This window comes from Triplophysa rosa, linkage group LG12 (assembly GCF_024868665.1).
Source record: "Triplophysa rosa linkage group LG12, Trosa_1v2, whole genome shotgun sequence".
Taxonomy (NCBI): Eukaryota; Metazoa; Chordata; class Actinopteri; order Cypriniformes; family Nemacheilidae; genus Triplophysa; species Triplophysa rosa.
This window is the reverse complement of record NC_079901.1, coordinates 12,235,211-12,256,106: the sequence shown is the minus strand read 5'-3', so window position 1 is coordinate 12,256,106 and position 20,896 is coordinate 12,235,211. Positions and strand designations below refer to the sequence as shown.

General features: G+C 42.5%; 2 protein-coding genes across 2 annotated transcripts; both read right to left on the bottom strand.

The window, feature by feature from the left end:
• Positions 1 to 404: 404 nt before the first annotated feature.
• On the bottom strand, positions 405 to 5,148 carry LOC130562548 (extracellular calcium-sensing receptor). Its single transcript, XM_057347632.1, has 10 exons — positions 5,000 to 5,148; positions 4,753 to 4,949; positions 4,620 to 4,682; positions 4,134 to 4,152; positions 3,474 to 3,644; positions 3,018 to 3,306; positions 2,100 to 2,918; positions 1,785 to 2,012; positions 1,566 to 1,689; positions 405 to 1,315 (listed from the first exon to the last, which is right to left on the bottom strand). Exons 1-10 carry the CDS (start codon positions 5,146 to 5,148, stop codon positions 405 to 407), a joined length of 2,970 nt encoding a protein of 989 aa, XP_057203615.1.
• A 7,899-nt stretch (positions 5,149 to 13,047) lies between these two features.
• On the bottom strand, positions 13,048 to 16,316 carry LOC130562875 (extracellular calcium-sensing receptor-like). The gene is made up of 6 exons (XM_057348178.1): positions 16,102 to 16,316; positions 15,575 to 15,863; positions 14,731 to 15,486; positions 14,430 to 14,657; positions 14,113 to 14,236; positions 13,048 to 13,961 (listed from the first exon to the last, which is right to left on the bottom strand). The coding sequence occupies exons 1-6, from the start codon at positions 16,314 to 16,316 to the stop codon at positions 13,048 to 13,050; spliced, it is 2,526 nt and encodes an 841-aa protein (XP_057204161.1).
• Between the last annotated feature and the right edge of the window lie 4,580 nt (positions 16,317 to 20,896).

Below are 20,896 nucleotides of genomic sequence, written 5' to 3'. Positions count from 1 at the left end.
TGTAGACTAACATTTTTAATGCGCGTGTGTGTGTGTGTGTTAGTTGATTGTGTGTTAACGGGAAGGTAGCCTTTCTTTAAACTAACACTAATAACATTGGCGGAAATAACAATTTCTACTCAGAGAGAGATCATTAATTGTTCCGGTGTGGTATTTTATATTCACAGCAATTGGTACAAGAACATGTTTAAAATGGGTATATTACACACTGCAGTATTAAGGTAATTCTTTAAATAAAATAAATGAATAAGATCTCTGCTAAACACAATCTATTTTAGAATACACTGGGAATTCTATTTTTAATACATTAAAAGTAGGAGATCATCAGTCTTAATGTTATAATACTGTGGGGTGGTTCTTCTATTCTTCAATGTTTAGCATGGTTAGGTTTAGGTTATATAGGCCTAGTGTGATTTAGCATGACCTTTGCCCATCATATGTTTCTTGGTGTTTTTTTCTGGCTTAAGTATGATAATGTAGCATTTTGGTGTAAAAATACAGAATAACAAACCAAAGCTAGAGGCTAAAATTGCAAATATCTCCACAGCTACAGTAAATTTCCCGGGAGAACTGACATAAGCTGGAATAAATGTGATCCACACAGCACAGAATATGAGCATACTGAATGTGATGAATTTGGCTTCATTGAAGTTATCAGGCAGCTTCCGAGCCAAAAAAGCCAAAATGAAGCACCACACAGCCAGTAAGCCAATATAACCCAGTACAGCCCAGAAACCGACAGTAGACCCTAGATCACATTCAAGTATTATTTTATCAGCTGAATGTGCAATATTGTTATATGGTTTGGGAGGCGCTAACACCAGCCACAGGATACATATGATAATTTGAAAAAGAGTGCAACAGAAGACACTAGTTCTTTGTAAGGGCAGGGAGCATGGAGGAACACTTGTACCAGGTACAGTGGCCCTAAAGGCCATTACAACTGCTATTGTTCTTGCTAGAACACATGACATACAAAGGGCAAATGTTATTCCAAATGCTGTGTGACGTAACATACAGGACCACTCAGTGGGGCGACCAATGAAAGTAAGTGAACAGAGAAAACACAGAGTCAATGAGAAGAGCAGCAGGAAGCTCAGCTCTGTATTGCTGGCCTTCACAAGAGGTGTGTCCATGAAGTGGTAAAATACAATCGCAACCGCTATAGTTAAAGATACACCGGTCAACGAGAATGCAGTCAAAAGTATTCCCATGTTTTCCTCAAATGAAAGGAACTCCACTTTCTTGAGAACACATATACTCTGGTTTTCATTTGACCAGAACTCTAGAGGGCATTTGATGCATTCAGCAGAATCTAAAATAGAATAAAATGGCAACATTGAGATGTTTAGTATAAATGACAAAAAAGTATAATAATTGACTTAAATATATTTATATATAATTGATTTAAATATAAATAAGGTATTGTCTTTATTATGGAAAGTATATACAGTATAGTAGACCATAAGTCCCTACTTTACAGCATATGAGAAAATAAATAAATCGACATAGTAAAGTATGTTTTAAAATAACGTATCTTTAATTTATTCTGCTGGTTTTCTCACCAGTTGAATTGCTGATTTCACCAGAAGGGCATCTGACACATTCAAAGCAGCATATTGGTCTTCCTTTGATCACAGCTTGTCTGAAACCTGGCTGACAGCTCTCACTGCACACAGATCTTGGTTTCTGTAGTGTATACACATATTTAATTTGTTGCACTTTATAAATGCCTTTTGTCATTGATTTGTACATTAAACACATTGATGTCATTTTGTTCATACCATTTGGCTGTCTCCTGCCCAAACTATATCAACAGAATTCATCAAAAACTGCTGTTCTTTGGGTCCTGACGCATCATAGTGACCCACAGTGATAAAACTTGTTTCCCCTGCTTCACTTTTCTGCCAGTTCACCAGCTCATATCTCGCAGTAGGGTCTCCGTTTTTGTCAAAGTATATTCTCTCACCTGAGGGTATTGTGAAATTCACATTTTGAAGGGACTGTAGTACCTGTGAAAATGGTGAAAAACTAATTTGTGAATCACTGTGTTAGTGATAAAACAACACTGGCAACATGTAAATGTGATCTTTTCTCACTTGTCTAGAAAGCATTAAATCCTTTTTTCCACACGTGTTATTAGGTGCACCATTTGAGGATTTGCAAGCCAGTGTGTCATGCAGTGCATGAGCTATAGCGTAGACTGCCTTGTATACGTTATTCGAAATCCTTAGCTCTGATACATCTGTGAATGCATTACTAACATTACTCAGATTTTCGGATCCATTACAATACTTATCATACTCAGTTTGGGGGCTGATTGTGGGAGAGAGGTGGCAATCGAATGTCATCTCCCAGAATTCTCTCAAAAGCGTATTTGAAGGGTCCTGAGATGGCTTGACATTAAGGAGAAACTGTTTCAGGCCTGAAATTTTTGACTTACTGATAGTAAAGCCAAGTGCTCCAGCGAGGATTTTGGAAACTCTTTCAGTTGCCAGGTATCTTGCTGTAATCCATGATTCGCTGCCTACCCATTGCAGCCCAGTTACATTTTGTTTGATAATCTCCTCCAGTAACACATCCATTTCACCTTGTGCCAGAAAAGCCACGAGAACCTTAGTAGTGCCCGATTTGATCACTTCAACAACCTTAGCAATCTTTTCTTTGGAGTTTGTTCTCAGTATGGCCTCTGAATACTCTATGCATACTCCCTCACGTTCAGCTACCTCTACAAAAGTTGCCATGCCATTGTTTCCATAGTCATTATCACTTCTCACTGATCCGACCCATGTCCAGCCAAAGTGTTTGACCAGCTGGGCCAGCGCTCTGCTTTGGTAGTGATCACTGGGAATGGTCCTGAAGAAAGAAGGGAACTGCTTTCTGTTGCTCAGGCAAGCACAGGTAGCAAAATGACTGATCTAGGGAACAGAACAGACAAAAACAGCAAAAAACATGAGTTGTTGATTATCTGGCAATATTAATATATTTATGAATATGAATGATGTATATGTATTTACCACAGGAATCCTGAAGGGCCCCGTTGCTCTAGACAGCACAATGGTAGAGGACGATTCAGATTCTCCAATAATGACATTCACTGCTGTTTTTCCAAAGCAGGTTTGTTCCGCTGTCACCTCCTGACCATTTATTAGAGACATTGAAGACCTCATAGAGGCCAGTGTTGAACCACAGCTGTCAAATATTTTGTATCCAATTGAAATGTTTGGGAGCAAGCTGCTCATGTTGTTAATTTCCTTAATGGCAAAGATCATTGTCTGAGCAAAGCGGAATTCTCTCAGGTTAAGGCTAATATGACGTGGAGAGGATTATTAAAAGTTATTGTTTAGGCAGGTTTCTCTTGTTACAATTGTAAATAATTTTGGAAACAGTAATTGTTACATTTCACAAAATAAAATATTACATGTACTTTATATGCAATGACATACAGTAAAATAGAAGCAGAGGCAACAAACCTGGTGCACATTAGACGATGAGGTTTTTCAGTGAATGAAGGTATTTCCAAGTTAATTTTATTGTGAATTGAAAAAGCTCCACCAATAACAATATCTCCATCATTTGACAGCAGGGGGTACTCTGGTTTCCCTATCATGCTACAGTTAACCTTTTCCCCAGTTGTTTCAATGCTGCAGTGCAGCAATAACCCAAGGATAAGCATCATAGTGACTCTGGGACCTCCTTTGCTCTTATCATGAAGTTGTGTTGCTTATATAGAGTTTGTGATGCTCATCATTGGTGCATCAAAATAATATCATGCCATCATGTGGTCTGATTTTTTTTCTAGAAACTATTTACATTTTACAGATGTTGCTGTAAACTGCGTGTTCACCTTTTAGTTTTTGTCAAAATACAAACCAAACTGTAAACTTAGAAAACTTCTACTCAAAGAATAAAAATAACACATATTGACCTATTGACAGTACAGAAAAAATGTTTTTGGCTAAATTTCATGAACGATGTGTTGTGTTTTTGTTTTCAGCATTTTTCTGTCATTCAAAAGGCCCAGTTTTTAATTTTTGACAGTAGTTGTTTGATTTAAATCAGGAGTTCTCAACCTTTTTGACTCCAAGACCCCCCCATTGTACAATGTAAAAAAAAACTTTAAACAATTGTACGTTTCTGGCAGCTGTGGTGCTAGAAAAAAAACAGAACATTATCAGAAAATTTCCATTATGTAAAATTACAGTCATTTTCCATAGTTATAAATACAGTTCCCCTTCAGTCGGTCTCTCGATGTTGTGTTGCGAGACAGACTGGTGTTTTATCTTGAGAACCTATCATCTCCGAGAGGAATTTTAAAACGCCAATGGGCTTGGTGAATGGCACATGCACGCCAGTCCCCGCCCCCTGTATACGGGTATAAAAGGGAGATGGCGGTGGCCATTCACTCATCCTTTGTTCTTCGGAACCTGCGTGGCATGACTGTCAAGCATTTATCTCTTCGACACTCTTCACTGCTGGATTTACGATGCAAAGCAGCGGACTTCTCCCTCCTGACAGCGGACTTCCCCTGGGCATCTCGGCAGTGAGCTACAGACCTAAAAGTTGCGAGCATGTCTCGCAGCTGTGTCCTTGGGTGTGACAGACTCATCCCTAAGTACCTGCGTCACATGCTTGGGGGTCAAACATGCCGAGGCAGGGTTTGTCGATCCGGCATGTTCTGTCTGCGAGAACATTTTAAGGTTATAAGAACAGATAGGAACAGATTAAGGTGTTGCGGTCACGGCTGGCTACGTTCTTTGTGAGCGCTGCTGCCACCCCGTCTGCTAGCCAAGCGAGTTTGACTGCCGCTTCGGCGAGGTCGACCGCTTCGGCGAGCAGCGGGGGTGATTTTGGGGGTTCCTTTGGATGTCGCTCTGTCAGCTTCGGCTTCGCTGACCACCCATACCCCAGCACGCTCAACTGGCTCGTCCCCGATGGGTGGCGGTAGACTGACAGAGAGATGAGGACGATCTCTCTTGTCATAGCATCGGACAGCTACCTCCTGGCATCAGATGTGGAAGACCTCTCTGAGCTCCCGCCCCCGGGTGAGGCCGGCGCTGAGATGTCACCCATGCTTGCCCGGGAAGCCGGGTTCGTGGTTTCTGGGGTCGGAGCGTGGTCAAAAGCCACACACCGCCCCGGTGCCATTTTTCCCGGAGGTGCATGAGGGGCTCACTAAGTCCTGGAATGCACCGTTCTCGGCGTGTTCCCGGCTAGCGGGCTCAGAAGCTGTTACTTCCCTGGATGGTGGGGCGACCAAAGGATATGTCAACATCCCCCAGGTGGAGCGTGCAGTCGTGGTGCACCTGTGCCCGCAGACAGCTGCCACCTGGAGGGGTCGGCCTACACTTCCGTCCAAGGCTTGTAAGCTTTCTTCGACACTCGTGTTGAAGGCTTACAATGCGGCAGGACAGGCTGCTTCCACCCTCCACGCTATGGCGGTCCTTCAGGTCGACCTGGATGATGGGAAGGCCGACCTATCTCGCGTGAACGAGTTATGCACGGCCACTGACCTCGCGCTTCGGGCGATGAAGGCCACGGCACGTGCCTTGGGTCGGTTGATGTCCACACTCGTGGTCAAAGAGAGGCATCTGTGGCTCAATCTTGCGCAGATGGGCAACACCCAGAAGGCCCGCCTTCTAGATGCGCCCTTCTCACAAGCCCAGTTCAAGAACCCGGGGAAGTCAACATCAGGCCCAACTCTGCCCATACCAACGCCCACACATCGGAGAGGGACGCTGCCTGCTGCGTTCCCATCAAGTCTGGGCCCGGCGCCCACATTCTCACAAAAATATAGTTTTTCCCTGGGTTTTCTTCCTCCACAGCACCCTCGACTCAACGTTGTCTTGGACGGACCAAGCTGCCAGCCGCAACCTCCACCGGACGTTGCGTCGGTCAGTGACAACAAGCAGGTAACTCAACAGAGCCGTCAACGTCCCCGGGGTTCCGCCCAGCACGGTGAAGCAGATCGTCCCTCTGGTTCCGCTGTCACGGTTCTTGGGTGCTTGGCAAGAGTTCACCAGCCCATCACGCTGGCTAGAGAGGACGATTCGTCTCAGTTATGCGATCCAGTTCGCCAGGCGCCCGCCCAAGTTTCGGGGCATTCTCCACACCTCGGTTCGAGGGGAGAACGCTCCTGTGCTTCAGGACAAGGTTGCCGCCCTTCTGGCGATAGGTGCAATCGAACCCGTCCTTCTAACCGAGATGTCTTCTGGGTTTTACAGCCCTTACTTCATAGTGCCCAAAAAAGGTGGGGGGCTGCGCCCCATTCTGGATCTGTGCCTCCTGAACAAGCACCTACACAAGCTGCCGTTCAGGATGCTGATGCAGAAGCGCATCTTGGGATCAGTTCGTCACCAAGATTGGTTCGTGGCAATAGACCTGAAGGACGCATACTTTCACGTCTCCATCCTCCCTCGACACTGCTGGCCACGGGACAAGCGGAAGTACGCCTTCCCCACAGTGAGCCTCCTTGCACAGGTCCTGTGCAAGGTCAGGGAAGAGGGACATCAAGTACTAATAGTTGCGCCTTACTGGCCCAAACAGACTTGATTCTCAGACCTGGTGGCTCTGACGACAGTTCCCACCTGGCCGATTCCCCTGACGAAGGACCTTCTGTCGCAGGGGAAGGGCACGGTGTGGCACCCCAAGCCAGTCTTTTGGAATCTCCACATCTGGCTCCTGTACGGGATGAGGAGACCTTGAGTGGCTTGCCGCCGGCGGTCAGAGAGACCGTCCTGCAGGCTAGAGCCCCCGCCACTAGGCGTCTATACGCTTATGAGTGGCATCTCTTCTCGTCCTGGTGTTCTTCCCACGGGGAGAACCCATGGAATTGCTCGATCGGGTCAGCGTTGGCCTTCCTACAAGAGAGACTAGAGAGTATCCTCTCCCCATCCACGTTGAAAGTGTATGTAGCTGCTATTGCCACTCATCACGATCTCGTGGAGGGTAAGTCTCTTGGCCAACATGACCTGCTCCGTACCCTCTTGGGACCTTAATGTGGTCTTACAGGGCCTTTGGTACGGCCCCTTTCGAGCCCCTCAGAGATGCCAGTCTTCCTCATCTGATGATGAAGACGGCACTCTTGATGGCGCTCGCTTCTATCAAGAGGGTGGGGGACCTTCAGGCATTTTTCGTGTCCCATGGGTACCTAGAATTTGGGCCCGGTTCTCACGTTTTCCTGAGATCCCAGTCTGGTTACGTGCCCAAGGTTCCCACCACTCCCTTCCGGGACCAGGTGGTGAAACTGCAGGCGCTTCCCTCGGGAGAGGAAGACCCAACCTCCAACGTGTTGTCTCCAGTACGCGCCCTGCGCCTTGACTGGGACCGGACGCAGAGTTTTAGAAGCTCTGAGCAGCTCTTTTTCTGTTATGGGGGGACAGCACCGGAGGAGCGCTGTCTCCAAAAAGAGATTGGCGCACTGGATTGTGGATGCCATCACTTGGCATACCAGTCCAAAAATCACCCGTGCCTGCTTGCAGGCACTGGCTCAGGGTGCCTCTCTGGCAGACATATGTAGTGCTGCGGGTTGGGCTACACCCAGTACCTTCGCGAGGTTTTACAATCTCTGCGTGGAACCAGTGTCAGTCCGTGGCTACACCCAGTACCTTCGCGAGGTTTTACAACCTCCGTGTGGAACCAGTGTCAGCCCGTGCCCGTGTACTTCCCCCATTAGGGCGAAGTATAGGCATTCCATCCATCACTAAGCATTGGCATTATGGTAACAAATCGGGTGGAGCGGTCTGTTAGAACCAAGTCCAGTACTGGTAGAGTCGCCCCTGCTCAGGTGGACCCCTATACTAGGACTGTTGCCCAGTACGTAATGACTCCCCTGCAGGGTCGTCTGTATGTTGAATTCCTCACTCTTGGTTCCCCTGTCGGTGAACCTGTGACCTCCCCTCCGGTGGTTTACCCCACCTGGGTTCTGTCCCCCCATTCGGGCTGACACAAATTCTCACATGTTGTTCTTCCCACTGGTGAGACCATGTTGGTGTCTCCACATGTTACCTCCCCTTGTGGTAGGATGTGGCCTCCGTAACACACTCTTCAAAGAGGAGAGCAGTGTTTCCCCAGTTTTCTTACGGCTCCGGACGGCGCCTCTCTACTAAAGACGAACGCCACTGTCCGTGATGGGCGTCGGTACAAGCTTCTCAGTATGCTACTAGTCCTGATCCCACTGGAAGATTACGTCTCGCGGTAGCGCTCACTTGTGACTCGCTAAGTCCAGTCAGTGTTGCTCCAATGGAGGTCGTGATACGGCTCAGCATTGTGGCGTGTAAAGATAGGTCCCCAGTCTGTCTCTCAACACAACGTCGAGAGACCGACTGAAGGGGAACGTCTCGGTTACGACTGATGGAGAGAATGAGACGTTGTGTCTTCATGCCACAACGCTCACCTGTCCGAGATGTCCATCCTCACCACATCCTCGACAGACCGTCTGTGTTGCCGTGGGAGGTCCCGGCCCAGTGTGCCACCTTGAAGTGGAAGTCCTGGAGCGCTAGGAACAATCTAGTTAGAATGGCGTTGGTGTCTTTGGCCATCCATTGTAGTGGTGCGTGGTATGCCGCTGGGCCACGGGTCTATTCACTGGCCTCGAGGTGCCCTCCTGCGGTCGCCATCCAGGGTTCACCCTCCGGGGCGGTGCCGCCGCTCTCTCTCCTGTGTCGCGGGCTGCCGAGGCTTCTGCTAGTTCCACTGCCTCCACTAGCTAGCGGAGGGTGGTGGGGCCTCGCGTGCTGACTGAGTTTCTGTATCGCCGGGGCAAGGCACACAGTGGCAGGCTGATGATGACTCTTTCCGCTACTTGGGAGGCTGAGGGATCCCCAGTCAGCAGCCAGAGGTGTCCAAGACGAGTCAGTTCGGCGGCTGGGGCACTTACGGGTACGTGCTCGTCGTAGGACTATTGATGCTCAATGGGTGACTCGTCACACCCCTCCTCCCAAAGCATCGACCTGATATGACGGGACATCCTGTGGGGAGACGGATGGAGCTGTTGGGGGGGGGAGGGGAGGGGGGTTACCTGTCCGAAATGTCCATCCTGACCACATCCTCGACAGACCGTCTGCGTTGCCGTGGGAGGTCCCGGCCCAGTGTGCCACCTTGAAGTGGAAGTCCTGGAGCGCTAGGAACAATCTAGTTAGAATGGCGTTGGTGTCCTTGGCTATGGCCATCCATTGTAGTGGTGTGTGGTAGGCCGCCGGGCCACGGGGTCTGTTCACTGGCATCGAGGTGCCCTCCTGCGGTCGCCATCCAGGGTTCACCCTCCGGGGCGGTGCCACCGCTCTCTCTCCTGCGTCGTGGGCTGCCGAGGCTTCTGCTAGTTCCACTGCCTCCACTAGCTAGCGGAGGGTGGTGGGGCCTCGCGTGCTGACTGAGTTTCTGTATCGCCGGGGCAAGGCACACAGTGGCAGGCTGATGATGACTCTTTCCGCTACTTGGGAGGCTGAGGGATCCCCAGTCAGCAGCCAGAGTTGTCCAAGACAAGTCAGTTCGGCGGCTGGGACTCTTACGGGTACGTGCTCATCGTAGGTCTATTGATGAAACTTCTGCGCGGCGCTGACCGGCGATAAACCGATCCTGGCGAGGATCTACCGCTTCAGGGCGTCGTAATTTTCGTTGGCTGGGGGTTGAAGCGAGAAATAGGCCCACTGTATCAGGATTCTCACCCATTCGGCTTTATCCCACGCCTCCCGTGTAGCTAAGACCTCGAACGTGTGGAGGTATGCCTCGATGTCATCTTGGGCCGAGAGCTTTGTTAGCAGCTGATGGGCCTGGAAGGTCCTGGGTTCCCAAAGCTCTGGGTTTGAGTGTTTATTGCGCTGGCTGCTCAGGCTTGCTTGTCGTGGTGGCGGCGTGAGTGGACCTGCCAGTCTTTAGTCGTCCGAGCCTTTGAAGACAAGAGAAACAATTGAGTTTGGTCATGTCGAGGACACGTAGCTCACCCTCATCTCTGTGGCTTCAGCTTTTATAGAGGTTGGAACGAGGTGCAGGTGTTAATGACCGGCAGGTGCACTGCTCTGATTTCCTCCGTCTCCATGACGATGTTGATTGCGCAATGGGTGACTCGTCACACTCTATATACACTGAAAAAAATTATAAACGCAATACTTTTGTTTTTGCCCCCATTTTTCATGAGCTGAACTCAAAGATCTAAGACTTTTTCTATGTACACAAAAGGCCTATTTCTCTCAAATATTGTTCACAAATCTGTCTAAATCTGTGTTAGTGAGCACTTCTACTTTGCCGAGATAATCCATCCACCTCACAGGTGTAGCATATCAAGATGCTGATTAGACTAGCATGATTATTGCACAGGTGTGCCTTAGGCTGGTCACAATAAAAGGCCAGTCTAAAATGTGCAGTTTAACTGTATTGGGGGGGGGGGTCTGGGGGGTCCGAAAACCAGTCAGTATCTTGTGTGACCACCATTTGCCTCACGCAGTGCAACACATCTCCTTCGCATAAAGTTGATCAAGTTGTTGATTGTGGCCTGTGGAATGTTGGTCCACTCCTCTTCAATGGCTGTGCGAAGTTGCTGTATATTGGCAGGAACTGGAACTGGAACTTTGCACAGCCATTGAAGAGGAGTGGACCAACATTATTAGTATCTTATAACGGAATGGTTGTCACCTTGTTTGCTGAAAACCAGATATATCTAGACATAAAACATTAGTAGAAAAAAAGAAAATTTAATGCCATGGATATAGCCTGTTGGATACTAACTCCCAAAACAACCAGCTGTCCTCTTCTTTTGTTCTGTGTAGTAGTTTTGCACTGACAGTAGGCTGAATAGTGACACTATATTTGTGTACGGAATTTTCTGACATAATTTACAAATCATTAAATTTTACAGTGTTAACAAATGGTGACAAAACTAGATTGTATGAATGACTAAAATTGTTATACAATGTTTCCATGGTGTAAAGATTATATATGACAACAATCATCTTAAAAAATATTATATACTATATATACTTATTATAAATATTATGGGCCCTATGCTGGGTCATATCCATAAATTACCGGGAGTCTCCCGTCTGTTTATTTATCATGGAAACTCGCGTAACATTTGAGACCCGCGATCGCGGTGACCTTCTGTCCGGTTTGCAATCACGGGTCTCAAATGCTGACAGGTATGGATATCATGAAACACCATACAACTATAGGCTATACAAACTATATGCAAAGCCTTGCCATCACATCCGGGGAAATAAGTCAGTAAATTTGAGTAAAGTCACAGGCTTCACTTACCCCGTGCGAATGTGTCACATGAAATACAGATGTGGGGAGGTAATTTATAAATCACACGAGGTCCCCAGATAATACTAATCCCATGCGAATAGGGCGATTGTGTAACCTAACGTTACGTCTCTAACCAAATTCACAGAATGCGCCAACTAAGTTTACTACGCAAATTGCTATACAAACATAATAGTGGGCATTTACTTCCAAGTCTTTCAGTTCATGACACCTTTAAAGGGAATGGGAGATGAGACTCTGATTGGTTTAATGCATGTTTGGCCCAAAAAACACCCATTACTCATTAAGAGAATCGGGACAACCCGTTTAGACCATGCGCCGGGCACGCCGACCATTTTCCTGTTGTTAAAATAGCAAAAGTGGATTAGGACACGCCCTGAGTGCACCTGCGCCGTGCGCTTTAGACCATGCTCTTAGATTGTTAAAATAGGGCCCTATATGTGCCATATTTTGAGTTCTTGTAAGAATATTGTACCTACTTTAATATACTGTATACGTATAGGCCTTCTTTACATCACACATCCCTACAACAAACTTTGCCAGTTGGATACTAACTCCCAAAACAACCAGCTGTCCTCTTCTTTTGTGTAGTAGTTGTGCACTGACAGTAGGCAATAGTGACACTATATTTGTATTCAGAATTTTCTGACATAATTTACAATCATTAAATTTTACAGTGTTAACAAATGGTGACAGAACTACTGTAGATGTACAAGTATGAACATTATAGCAGTAAAACATGGGTGAGTGACCAATAATGGTCAAAGTTATCAAGTTGCCACTAGGGCCACATAAAAAAGTAAAGTATATCAGTAGGGCCGTAGCTTTAAAAGGATTGCACTGCGATAATAAGATGCTCTGTCAATATCAGCAGCTCTCAAGTGACTTTTATCTGATTAAAGAGAATTTCCTCAAATTTGGAGCACATGTGTTTTGTGGTTTGCTATCACATCTGAATTCTCTGCTTGTTGAAACTTGAAGTAATAATTGCACATTTCCTTAAATTAACTTAATATGTAACAATTTATTTAAACATACATTGATAATGAAGCTGAATAGACGAGTGTCCTGCCCCAAGTGTGTTCATTTCACAATCTTAAAACATCCAATTAAATTGTTAGGCCTGATATAACAATTGTAGTCAGTTGCATCATGTGTTTATTAATTGCTTTTGTTTTTAAAACAATTAAACCAGTTAACATATTTACGAGTCTAATGCAGCTTCCAGCTATGCTTTAATTAAAGGATTTCTTATTTGTGTTCTTCATGTTTTTCGAGACACCTGTCAAATTTGCTTGCGGGCAGGAACAAGCCACTGGAGCTTTTGCATAATCCTGTTCTTCAGTTTGCAACATGTTGTGTGTGTAGAGAACTCACAGGAAGTAAGTCAACAGCAACAACATATACAGGAAACTCCGCTTTTTATTTCTGGCCTTCAGAAGAGCCACGAAGTGATCAATCAGTAGTGCAACTGCACTTGCTCAAGATAGTAAATAAGAATACAGTAAATCAAGTTCCCATGATTTTCTCAAATAAAATAAATAAAAAAATGAACTTATATGTTATGTTAAGTGACTTGCACATGCTGCATGAAACATCTGTTGAAAATGGGTTTGTTGAAAGATTCGGACAGCATGTGCACCCTGTATAATATTGTAACTATGTGGTCAAGTGTTAATGTATGTTAGCATTTTGATATTAATTATTATATAAACTATATACTATATAAAAATGTTGAATTGACAATAACAACTCTATTAAGTTAAAATTGCAATGTTAATTTATTTCTCAGTAGGGTTTAGACTGTGTTTTTCCCATCAAATGTTGTTTTGTATTTTGTTCAGGCTTAAACAGGATGATGAAACATTTAGGTGTAAATATGCAGAATAATAAACCAAAGCTTGAGGCTAAAATGGCAAATATCTCCACAGCTACAATAAATTTTCCAGGAGAACTGACATAAGCTGGAATAAATGTGATCCACACAGCACAGAATATGAGCATACTGAATGTGATGAATTTAGCTTCATTGAAGTTATCAGGCAGCGTCCGAGCCAGAAAAGCCAGAATGAAGCACAAGAGAGCCAGTAGACCAATATAACCCAGTACAGCCCAGAAACCAACAGTAGAACCCAGACTGCACTCAAGAATGATCTTCTCTTTATAATATTTCATATTTTTATAGGGAAAAGGAGGAGATATTGTTAGCCAAAGCACACAGATAAGAACCTGTATAAGTGTAAAGGCAAGAACACTGAGTCTCTGTTGTACAGGCCCAAACCATTTCATGACATTACTTCCTGGAAGTGTGGCCTTGAAGGCCATTAACACAACTATTGTTTTCCCCAGAACACAAGAGATACAGAGGACAAAAGTGATCCCAAACGCTGTGTGACGTAACATACAGGACCACTCAGTGGGGCGACCAATGAAAGTAAGTGAACAGAGAAAACACAGAGTCAATGAGAAGAGCAGCAGGAAGCTCAGCTCTGAGTTGTTGGCTTTTACTATGGGGGTGTCCTTCTTACTGTAAAACAGGCCTGTGACCAGTACAGTTATTCCTACTCCAAACAGTGAGAAAAAGACTAGCACTATACCCATAACTTCTGTGAATGACAGAAACTCTATAGCCTTTAACACACATTTATTTCTTTCAGCATTAGACCAGAATTCCCCTGGACACTGCATGCAGTTATTTGAATCTGGAAAGGAAGTTGCGATCACTAAAGTTAGAGCCAAAAAGTCATTTATGAACTCCTTTAAAAAGCAATTGCATCCTGAACAGTAGAAGTAGAACACAAAAAGAGCAACTAGCCAGTTTTCTTTGAATCTTTGATTTGGGCTGAAGTTTACCTGTCTCATTACTGATTTCTCCATCTGCACATGGAATACAGTCATAACAGCAGACAGGTCTTCCTTTCTGTCCAGCCTTCCTAGTGCCTGGAGGACAACTGTCACTGCACACAGACCTTGGCTTCTAAATACAACACAAAAATATATATGTAAGTTCTTTATTTAAACAAAGAAGATAAACAATGGCGTAATTTGCCAAAGTATGTTGTAGATATTAAAAACTCTGCATAGAACATTTCAAAGTAATTTGGTCTTTTTGTTCTAAAATTCCAGGAGTAAAAAGTTGAACCCCACCATCCCAATCCCAGGTCATTTACCTGCAGCTGTCCTCCAGCCCAGATGATGTTTTCAGTGTTAAGCACAAAGCGCTGGTCAGGGGGCAGTGAGGCATCATAGTAACCCACTGCTTTAAACTGTATTGATCCATCAGAGTCCTGCTGCCAGTTCACAACTTCATACTGGGCTACTGCACCACCAGTGCTGTCAAACCACACACGATCTCCAAACTTTACAGTGAAATTGACCTTTTTCAGAGCCTCAACCACCTAGTGTAAATATATTAAGAAATTTTAACATGTTGTAAGAAATTGGGTGTCACATAGTGTCTGTGTTGTTTACCTCCTGTGGTTGTATTGTCAGGCCTTTTTCACAACCTTTATTTTCTTTGCACTTGAGCAGACTGTGTAGTGCATAAGCCACAGCATACACTGCTTTGTACACATTACTTGAATATCTCTGTTCAGGCTCATCGTCCTTGTAATTTTTCAGCACAAGAAGATCCTTATATCTGTTGCAACTTAATGCATCTTGGGATGAATTCTCATTTTCCTGTGAGCATGGAAAAGCTGTATCCCAGAATGCTTTTATAGCATAATCTGAAAACCCCTCAATATCTATTTTTCTTATAGCAAATCCCAGCGATCCTCCCAGCACACGAAAACTGTTTGGGGTGATTAAATTCTCTGCTGTTATCCATGCCTCCACACCAATCATTTGTAGGCCTGTAATATTCTGAATACTTAACTGCTCAAGCAGATTGTCCATCTCTAAACTGGTAAGAAATGCAACAACCACTTTTGCCGTGCTTTGTTTTATTACGTTTACCACTTTTTTAAGTTTTTCGGGCTCTGTTCGATAGAATTTCTCAGAGTACTCTATACAAATCCCCTCTTCATGTGCTGTATTTAGAAATATGGCCATTCCATTGTTTCCATAGTCATTGTCACTGTTCACAGCTCCAACCCAAGACCAGCCGAAGTGTTTGACTATGTATGCAAGTGCTCTGCTCTGATGATAATCACTAGCAATAGTCCTGAAGAATGATGGGTAATCTTTCCTATTACTGAGACACTCACAGGTAGCTGAGTGACTTATCTGAAAAATATAGCATATTCAAAATTTATAATGTCATAAATTTGTGGTCTGTTTACTGTGTCAATCTTTTGCTGTAATTTTCTCATACCACTGGGATTTTAAAAGGTCCTGTGGTTCTGGACAGAATCACTGTGGCAGAAGACTCTGTCTCTCCTATGATAGCATGTATAGGAGTCTGTCCATTGCATTTGTCTCCTGCTGCAAACTCCTGATTATTCATCACTGACATAGTTGCACTCATAGAAGACAGTCTTGAACTACAGGTATCATAGATTCTATAGCCAATAGAAACATTTGGGAGCAAAGTTTCACTTCTGTTGATCTCTTCAATAGTAAAAGTCATAGTTTGAGCCATCTGAAAATCTCTTGGACTCACGCTGTGAAAATATTTAAGCGTTAGGCAAAACTGAATGATTAACCATTTTAAATAAAAAAAAATATGGAAAAGTATATGGAAAGTATATATTTTTTCTTGTAGTACCATAACAATTCCTGATTTTAATATATTTTAAAATAAAATTGTAAATATGCTGCAATCTACGTTCATTTACAAATGGTATTATTGAAAACATTATCTGTTGTTATATTTGTTAAATAGTTTTCAATGTTACAAACCTGGAGCATATCAGAGGCTGAGGTTTTTGTGTAAACTCAAATGAAGGCAATGTTTCTATACTTCGGACTGCGAAAAGTGCTCCAATAGTTATGTCTCCATCCCTGGACAGCAGCGGGTATTTAGGGTCTCCCATCATTCGACAAACAGTGTTTTCTGCCTTTGCACAACAATAATGGATAAGAAGTGTGCAAAGAAATATAAGCATACCCAACATTGATCTCAGCTGAGGTTTCTCAATTCATCTGACCTGCCCTGAATAATTGCCCTTTTATAGACATAATTTATATGGATGAATGATTATAGCAATGACCTCATAGGGCAGGACATGTGCAAGATTGTATCATGTTTTAAGGGTTGCAGTGTTACATACCAGAAAAAAAGCTTTATTTCTTTTTTCATAAGTTAAACTTGACAGCCAAAACGTTATGACTTTGTTGACACTATGTCAATATGGATGTTTTATGTACTGTAAGCTGCTAGTTGAGAAGGCAAAAGTAAGGAAGATAAATCATGTTTGTATATAAATGGGTATTTTTTAATGAAAGCTTGTTAAAACGAAAATAAAATCTCACAAGTACCAACCTGATTATCCAAAAAGTTTGTGAAAAATATATGCAAACTTGACAGCATGCATCTCAAGATTATGTATGTATTGTCAACATATAGTTTTACAGTTTTAAGCCGTGGGGAAGTTTTCATATTTCCACCAAAATGTATTTGATTTTTTACTACAGATTTTTTATCCATTTAAATGGACACATTGATCTGTTATCCAAATGGTAAAACACCCCCTGTGGTGAAAATCAAGTTTTTAATGTTGTTTATGTCATAGTCACCAGCAGCAGTGCCCCTCCAAGGTCACAAGAGGGCACACTCCACATTCACCCGGACCGCCAATACACTACATTTCCCATAAATCTTTGGACTCATTAATCTGCATTGCATTCACCTGTGTCTAGTTATCATTGCAAAGTCTTGTTTGTCTCACACTGCATTTCTGAGCAGTTTCGCTGTTGGATTGTTGTGTTTGACTTTGGATTGGTTATTGTTTCTGAACCTCATCTGCCTGCCCCACCGTTTATGCTTGTTTTCTGCCTACCCTGAACTTTGCCTGTACAGTTTTGTGGAATAAAGCTGCATTAGGATCTTCTACCCTTGAGTCTCGGAGCATTTCGTGACAGTTTATATGTCTATGTTGAGTTTTTAATACAGTATGCTTTAAGATAAGCCATGTGCAAATTCAGCATTTTAAACCATTGCACAGAGTATTTTCTCCATAAAACGTCAGTTTACCAAAGACAGTCCAAAAAGATGCAGTTTGAAACTGCCTCTGTTTATAACATCATAATCCTGTAACCAATCACGTTAACAGGTTTGAGCCATAGATGTGTAAGGATGACGCATAGACTCGGCACTGAAACGATCGTTGCTGTTTCAGTTTTGCTTCTGCAACACGAGCACAAGCTGCTCACATGTTGAATGAGACATCTATGTACCTATAATCAACGGTCCGAGCTCACGCGATTGAATGGAGACGGGACTAATTTTCATATTTATTAATCTGTGTGGGCCGTTTCATCGGACACGGCGTACACGCCTGACCCCCAGTTAACTTCCGGTTTGTGTTTGGCTAGTTTTCTAATAATATAACTTTATATTTTATTTAAGTTATGTTAATGTAACCAGTCCCACTTGCACCGCTCTGCGCGGGCCTCGAACCGGCAACAGTCCGAATGGGAGACGGGCGCTCTAGCGAGGAGGCTAAAGACCGCAGTCTCTAGCGTCTGTCGCTAGAGCGTCTCTGTTGGTCGGGGAGTGAGGTTTACACTGCACAAGTCTTCACTAGCTGGCCTCCGTTACTTTAATATTAATTTGTATTATAATTTTACTGTATAATAATTGTATTAAATAAACGATTTGTTGAATTCTGTTGTGTTCATTTTATTAAATAAACAATTTGTTGAATGGTTCTTGTAGTTCGGTCGCATTTAAACTTAACCGTATGATACATTGACATCTATCGATTGATCTTGGTATCGGAGTCTAAATTCAAAATATTGGAGAGACTAGTTTTGCCAAGTAACGTTTTTTCTCGGTTTCTTTTGATTGTTATCAAAAATAATCTACAGGCACTCTATTGGGTCAGTTGGGGTCACAAAAGTGCACATGCGCAGTAACGTTTGTTTATGTTGTTAAGATGAAACTGTTGATACTAAATTAAGAAAAGGTGTAGAGTTACATTAATTTTAAGTAATTTTAAGGTTTGAAGAAATTATCACAGGAAAAAACTTTAACGTATGCTATTTTAACGCTTAAAGATGAGTTTGTGTCATAAAATTGTCAAATGCAGTGGGACTTTAACACACTTGTAACTAGACTCTACCACATAAATAACAGATAAAAGAAAACAATAACAAATTTACCAGCGTGAAATAGAGCCTATTTAAAAGTCACCGATTTTTAAATAAAAAATAAATGTAGCATTACAAAACATGTGCGTCTTGTGTGCGATATCTGTGGTGACTTGTCCTACATGCAACGCGCTGTGCAAGTTCGAGTAAGTTAAATATGCGCAGATGCTGCACAGTTTGGCTGTATTTAACATATTTGGGCTGAATCTGTACAGGTTTGGCTCGCACAAATTTCTCCAGTGAAGAGAGTGAGCAAAATGATACATAGAGTAAGTAACCCCCACATTTCATAGTGATTTTAAACCCTGTTTGTACCACAATGAAACATTTCTTATGTGACATACTTGAACACTTCGGGTTGCTTGACCTCCTGTTGGTAGTGTATAGTAGTATTCTGTGCAGAGTCCAGTCATACTGTATAGAGATCACTGCTTGCATCATGTTCTGTTTATCAGATGTTTGAAAGCTTTCTGAAACATAATAATGTATCATTAAGTAATTACTTGATACTTGATACGGAAATATGGATAAGTGAAATGTAAAGCATTGTACATACTCAACAGTAGCAAGAGGAGTGCAAGTGTTGTTTATGTTGCAGTTTATAATATTTGAAAAGATCTCTCTAGTAGTGCCTAGTTCCATGTTGAAAGCAAAAATACAGTCTTTATACTGTAAATGTTATAATGTCTGGTGTTATCATTTTCCTTGTGTGATGTGTCATCGAAATGTCCACCCATGTGCTGATGTGAAATCCTGTGGTTATTAACGCCAAGTGTATTTATGCTTTTTAGGAGTGAATTGACACACTGTTGTTGGTGAATGGAGGGAGAAAAGTTATTTAGCAATCTTACATCAAGTTTGTTTAGTTGTAGGCCAAACAGTTGTCTTTGACCTAAGTGACTGAAGTTGTTAATGCAGCTCAGTCCTCTATTGTTGTTGTCATGTTTACACTGAGCAACCAATAAACACAGGTCCACTAATTAATGAAGGAACTTTCAATCTTCCAAGTGTTTCAAAAAGTTCATTTAAATCCTTCATAAGGAGTGCTCTCCAAATTTCATTTCTCACCACATATATTTATAGTTCTTTGTTTCTCTTGTAATCTTCATGTGATTAAACAAGAAAGCCACTAATACCTGTACAATACTGCCCTGCAAAGACAAAAGGCAACAACTTTGTATAATATAGTTATTGATATTTTTAGGACACTCAAGACCTCTTTTATCATGTGGATTAGTATCTTGAGTAAATTTTGTTGTTTTTCGAGAACATAATGAGTTGTAACTTTGAAAAACCCATGAGACTACAACAAATTGTTACTGTTTATACTGCACTACATTTTAAGTCAAATACTAAGTAAAATTATGTAAAATTATATTTATATTTTGATCATATGCGAGCGACCCTGTCTGTGAAAATCAGGCTAAAGTTTTAAATCTTATTATGAGAGTGGGAGCCGGTAGAAAACAGTAAATCACAAAAAAGTGGCATTAGCTGGGTTTTCATAGGCAGGGTCACATATCTGTGATTTCAGAAACTAGAAAATAACTAATTAAACAATTACGCCTAATCAAACAATTGGAGTCAGTTGCATCATGTGGTTTATTCACAATTAAAACTTTTACATGTTAATGAGTCTAATATAGCTTCCAGCTATGCTTTAATTGAAGGATTTATAATTGTGTTTTTTTCATGTTCTTGGAGACACCTGTCAGATTTGCTTGAAGGCACATACAAGCCACTGGAGCCTTTGCGTCATCCTGTTTGTTTTTTTACGTTACAACATGTGGTTTCTGTTTTGTCACTTCAACTTGAGCACCACCTCCTGTTCCTGAAAGATACCCAGAAGCTTAGAAAACAGCCAACACATAAATGGGAAACTTCAATTTTATTTCTGGCCTTTAGAAGAGCCACGAAGTGGTGACACATTGCAACTGCAGTTGCTCAATACAGTAAATTAGAAAACTTAAATTCCCATGATTTCCTTTAATATTTTTTAACCTTATTTTAACTTTTAAAACAATAAAAACAATACTAAGTTTATCATAATCTGAGTAAAGCTAATGAAAATGAACTAAAAGTCCAGAATAATATTACTGCTTGTGATGTGGGAAAAACAAAATGCTTGTATGATAAATGGCTATGTTTTGAGTGATTATGTTCACATGCAGGACATACTTTTTAATATTTAATATTGAATTTACAACGAAAGCCTTTTGCATGAGAAGAGGTCACGTGAAACATCTGATAATAGAAATTGTTCAAAAGGACTGCAGAATTCAAATGTACACCATGACATCAAGTTATTTGATTTTTTTCACTTTATTAATGCTTTTGCATCATTGTTCTTTGTTTCTTAATATTTCTTAAAAACAAATAAATA

Bases quoted from the DNA above. Each gene is read 5' to 3' on its own strand.
- LOC130562548 (XM_057347632.1), bottom strand. From the start codon at position 5,148: ATGGCACCGGGGCGGTGTGTGGCTTTTGACCACGCTCCGACCCCAGAA. The intron at 2,919-3,017 runs GTAAATACATAT...TCTGTTCCCTAG, and splicing joins GGCCCTTCAGGATTCCTGTG to ATCAGTCATTTTGCTACCTG. The intron at 1,316-1,565 runs GTGAGAAAACCA...ATTCTATTTTAG, and splicing joins TGAAATCAGCAATTCAACTG to ATTCTGCTGAATGCATCAAA.
- LOC130562875 (XM_057348178.1), bottom strand. From the start codon at position 16,316: ATGTTGGGTATGCTTATATTTCTTTGCACACTTCTTATCCATTATTGT. The intron at 15,487-15,574 runs GTATGAGAAAAT...TATATTTTTCAG, and splicing joins GACCTTTTAAAATCCCAGTG to ATAAGTCACTCAGCTACCTG. The intron at 14,658-14,730 runs GTAAACAACACA...TATTTACACTAG, and splicing joins TGACAATACAACCACAGGAG to GTGGTTGAGGCTCTGAAAAA.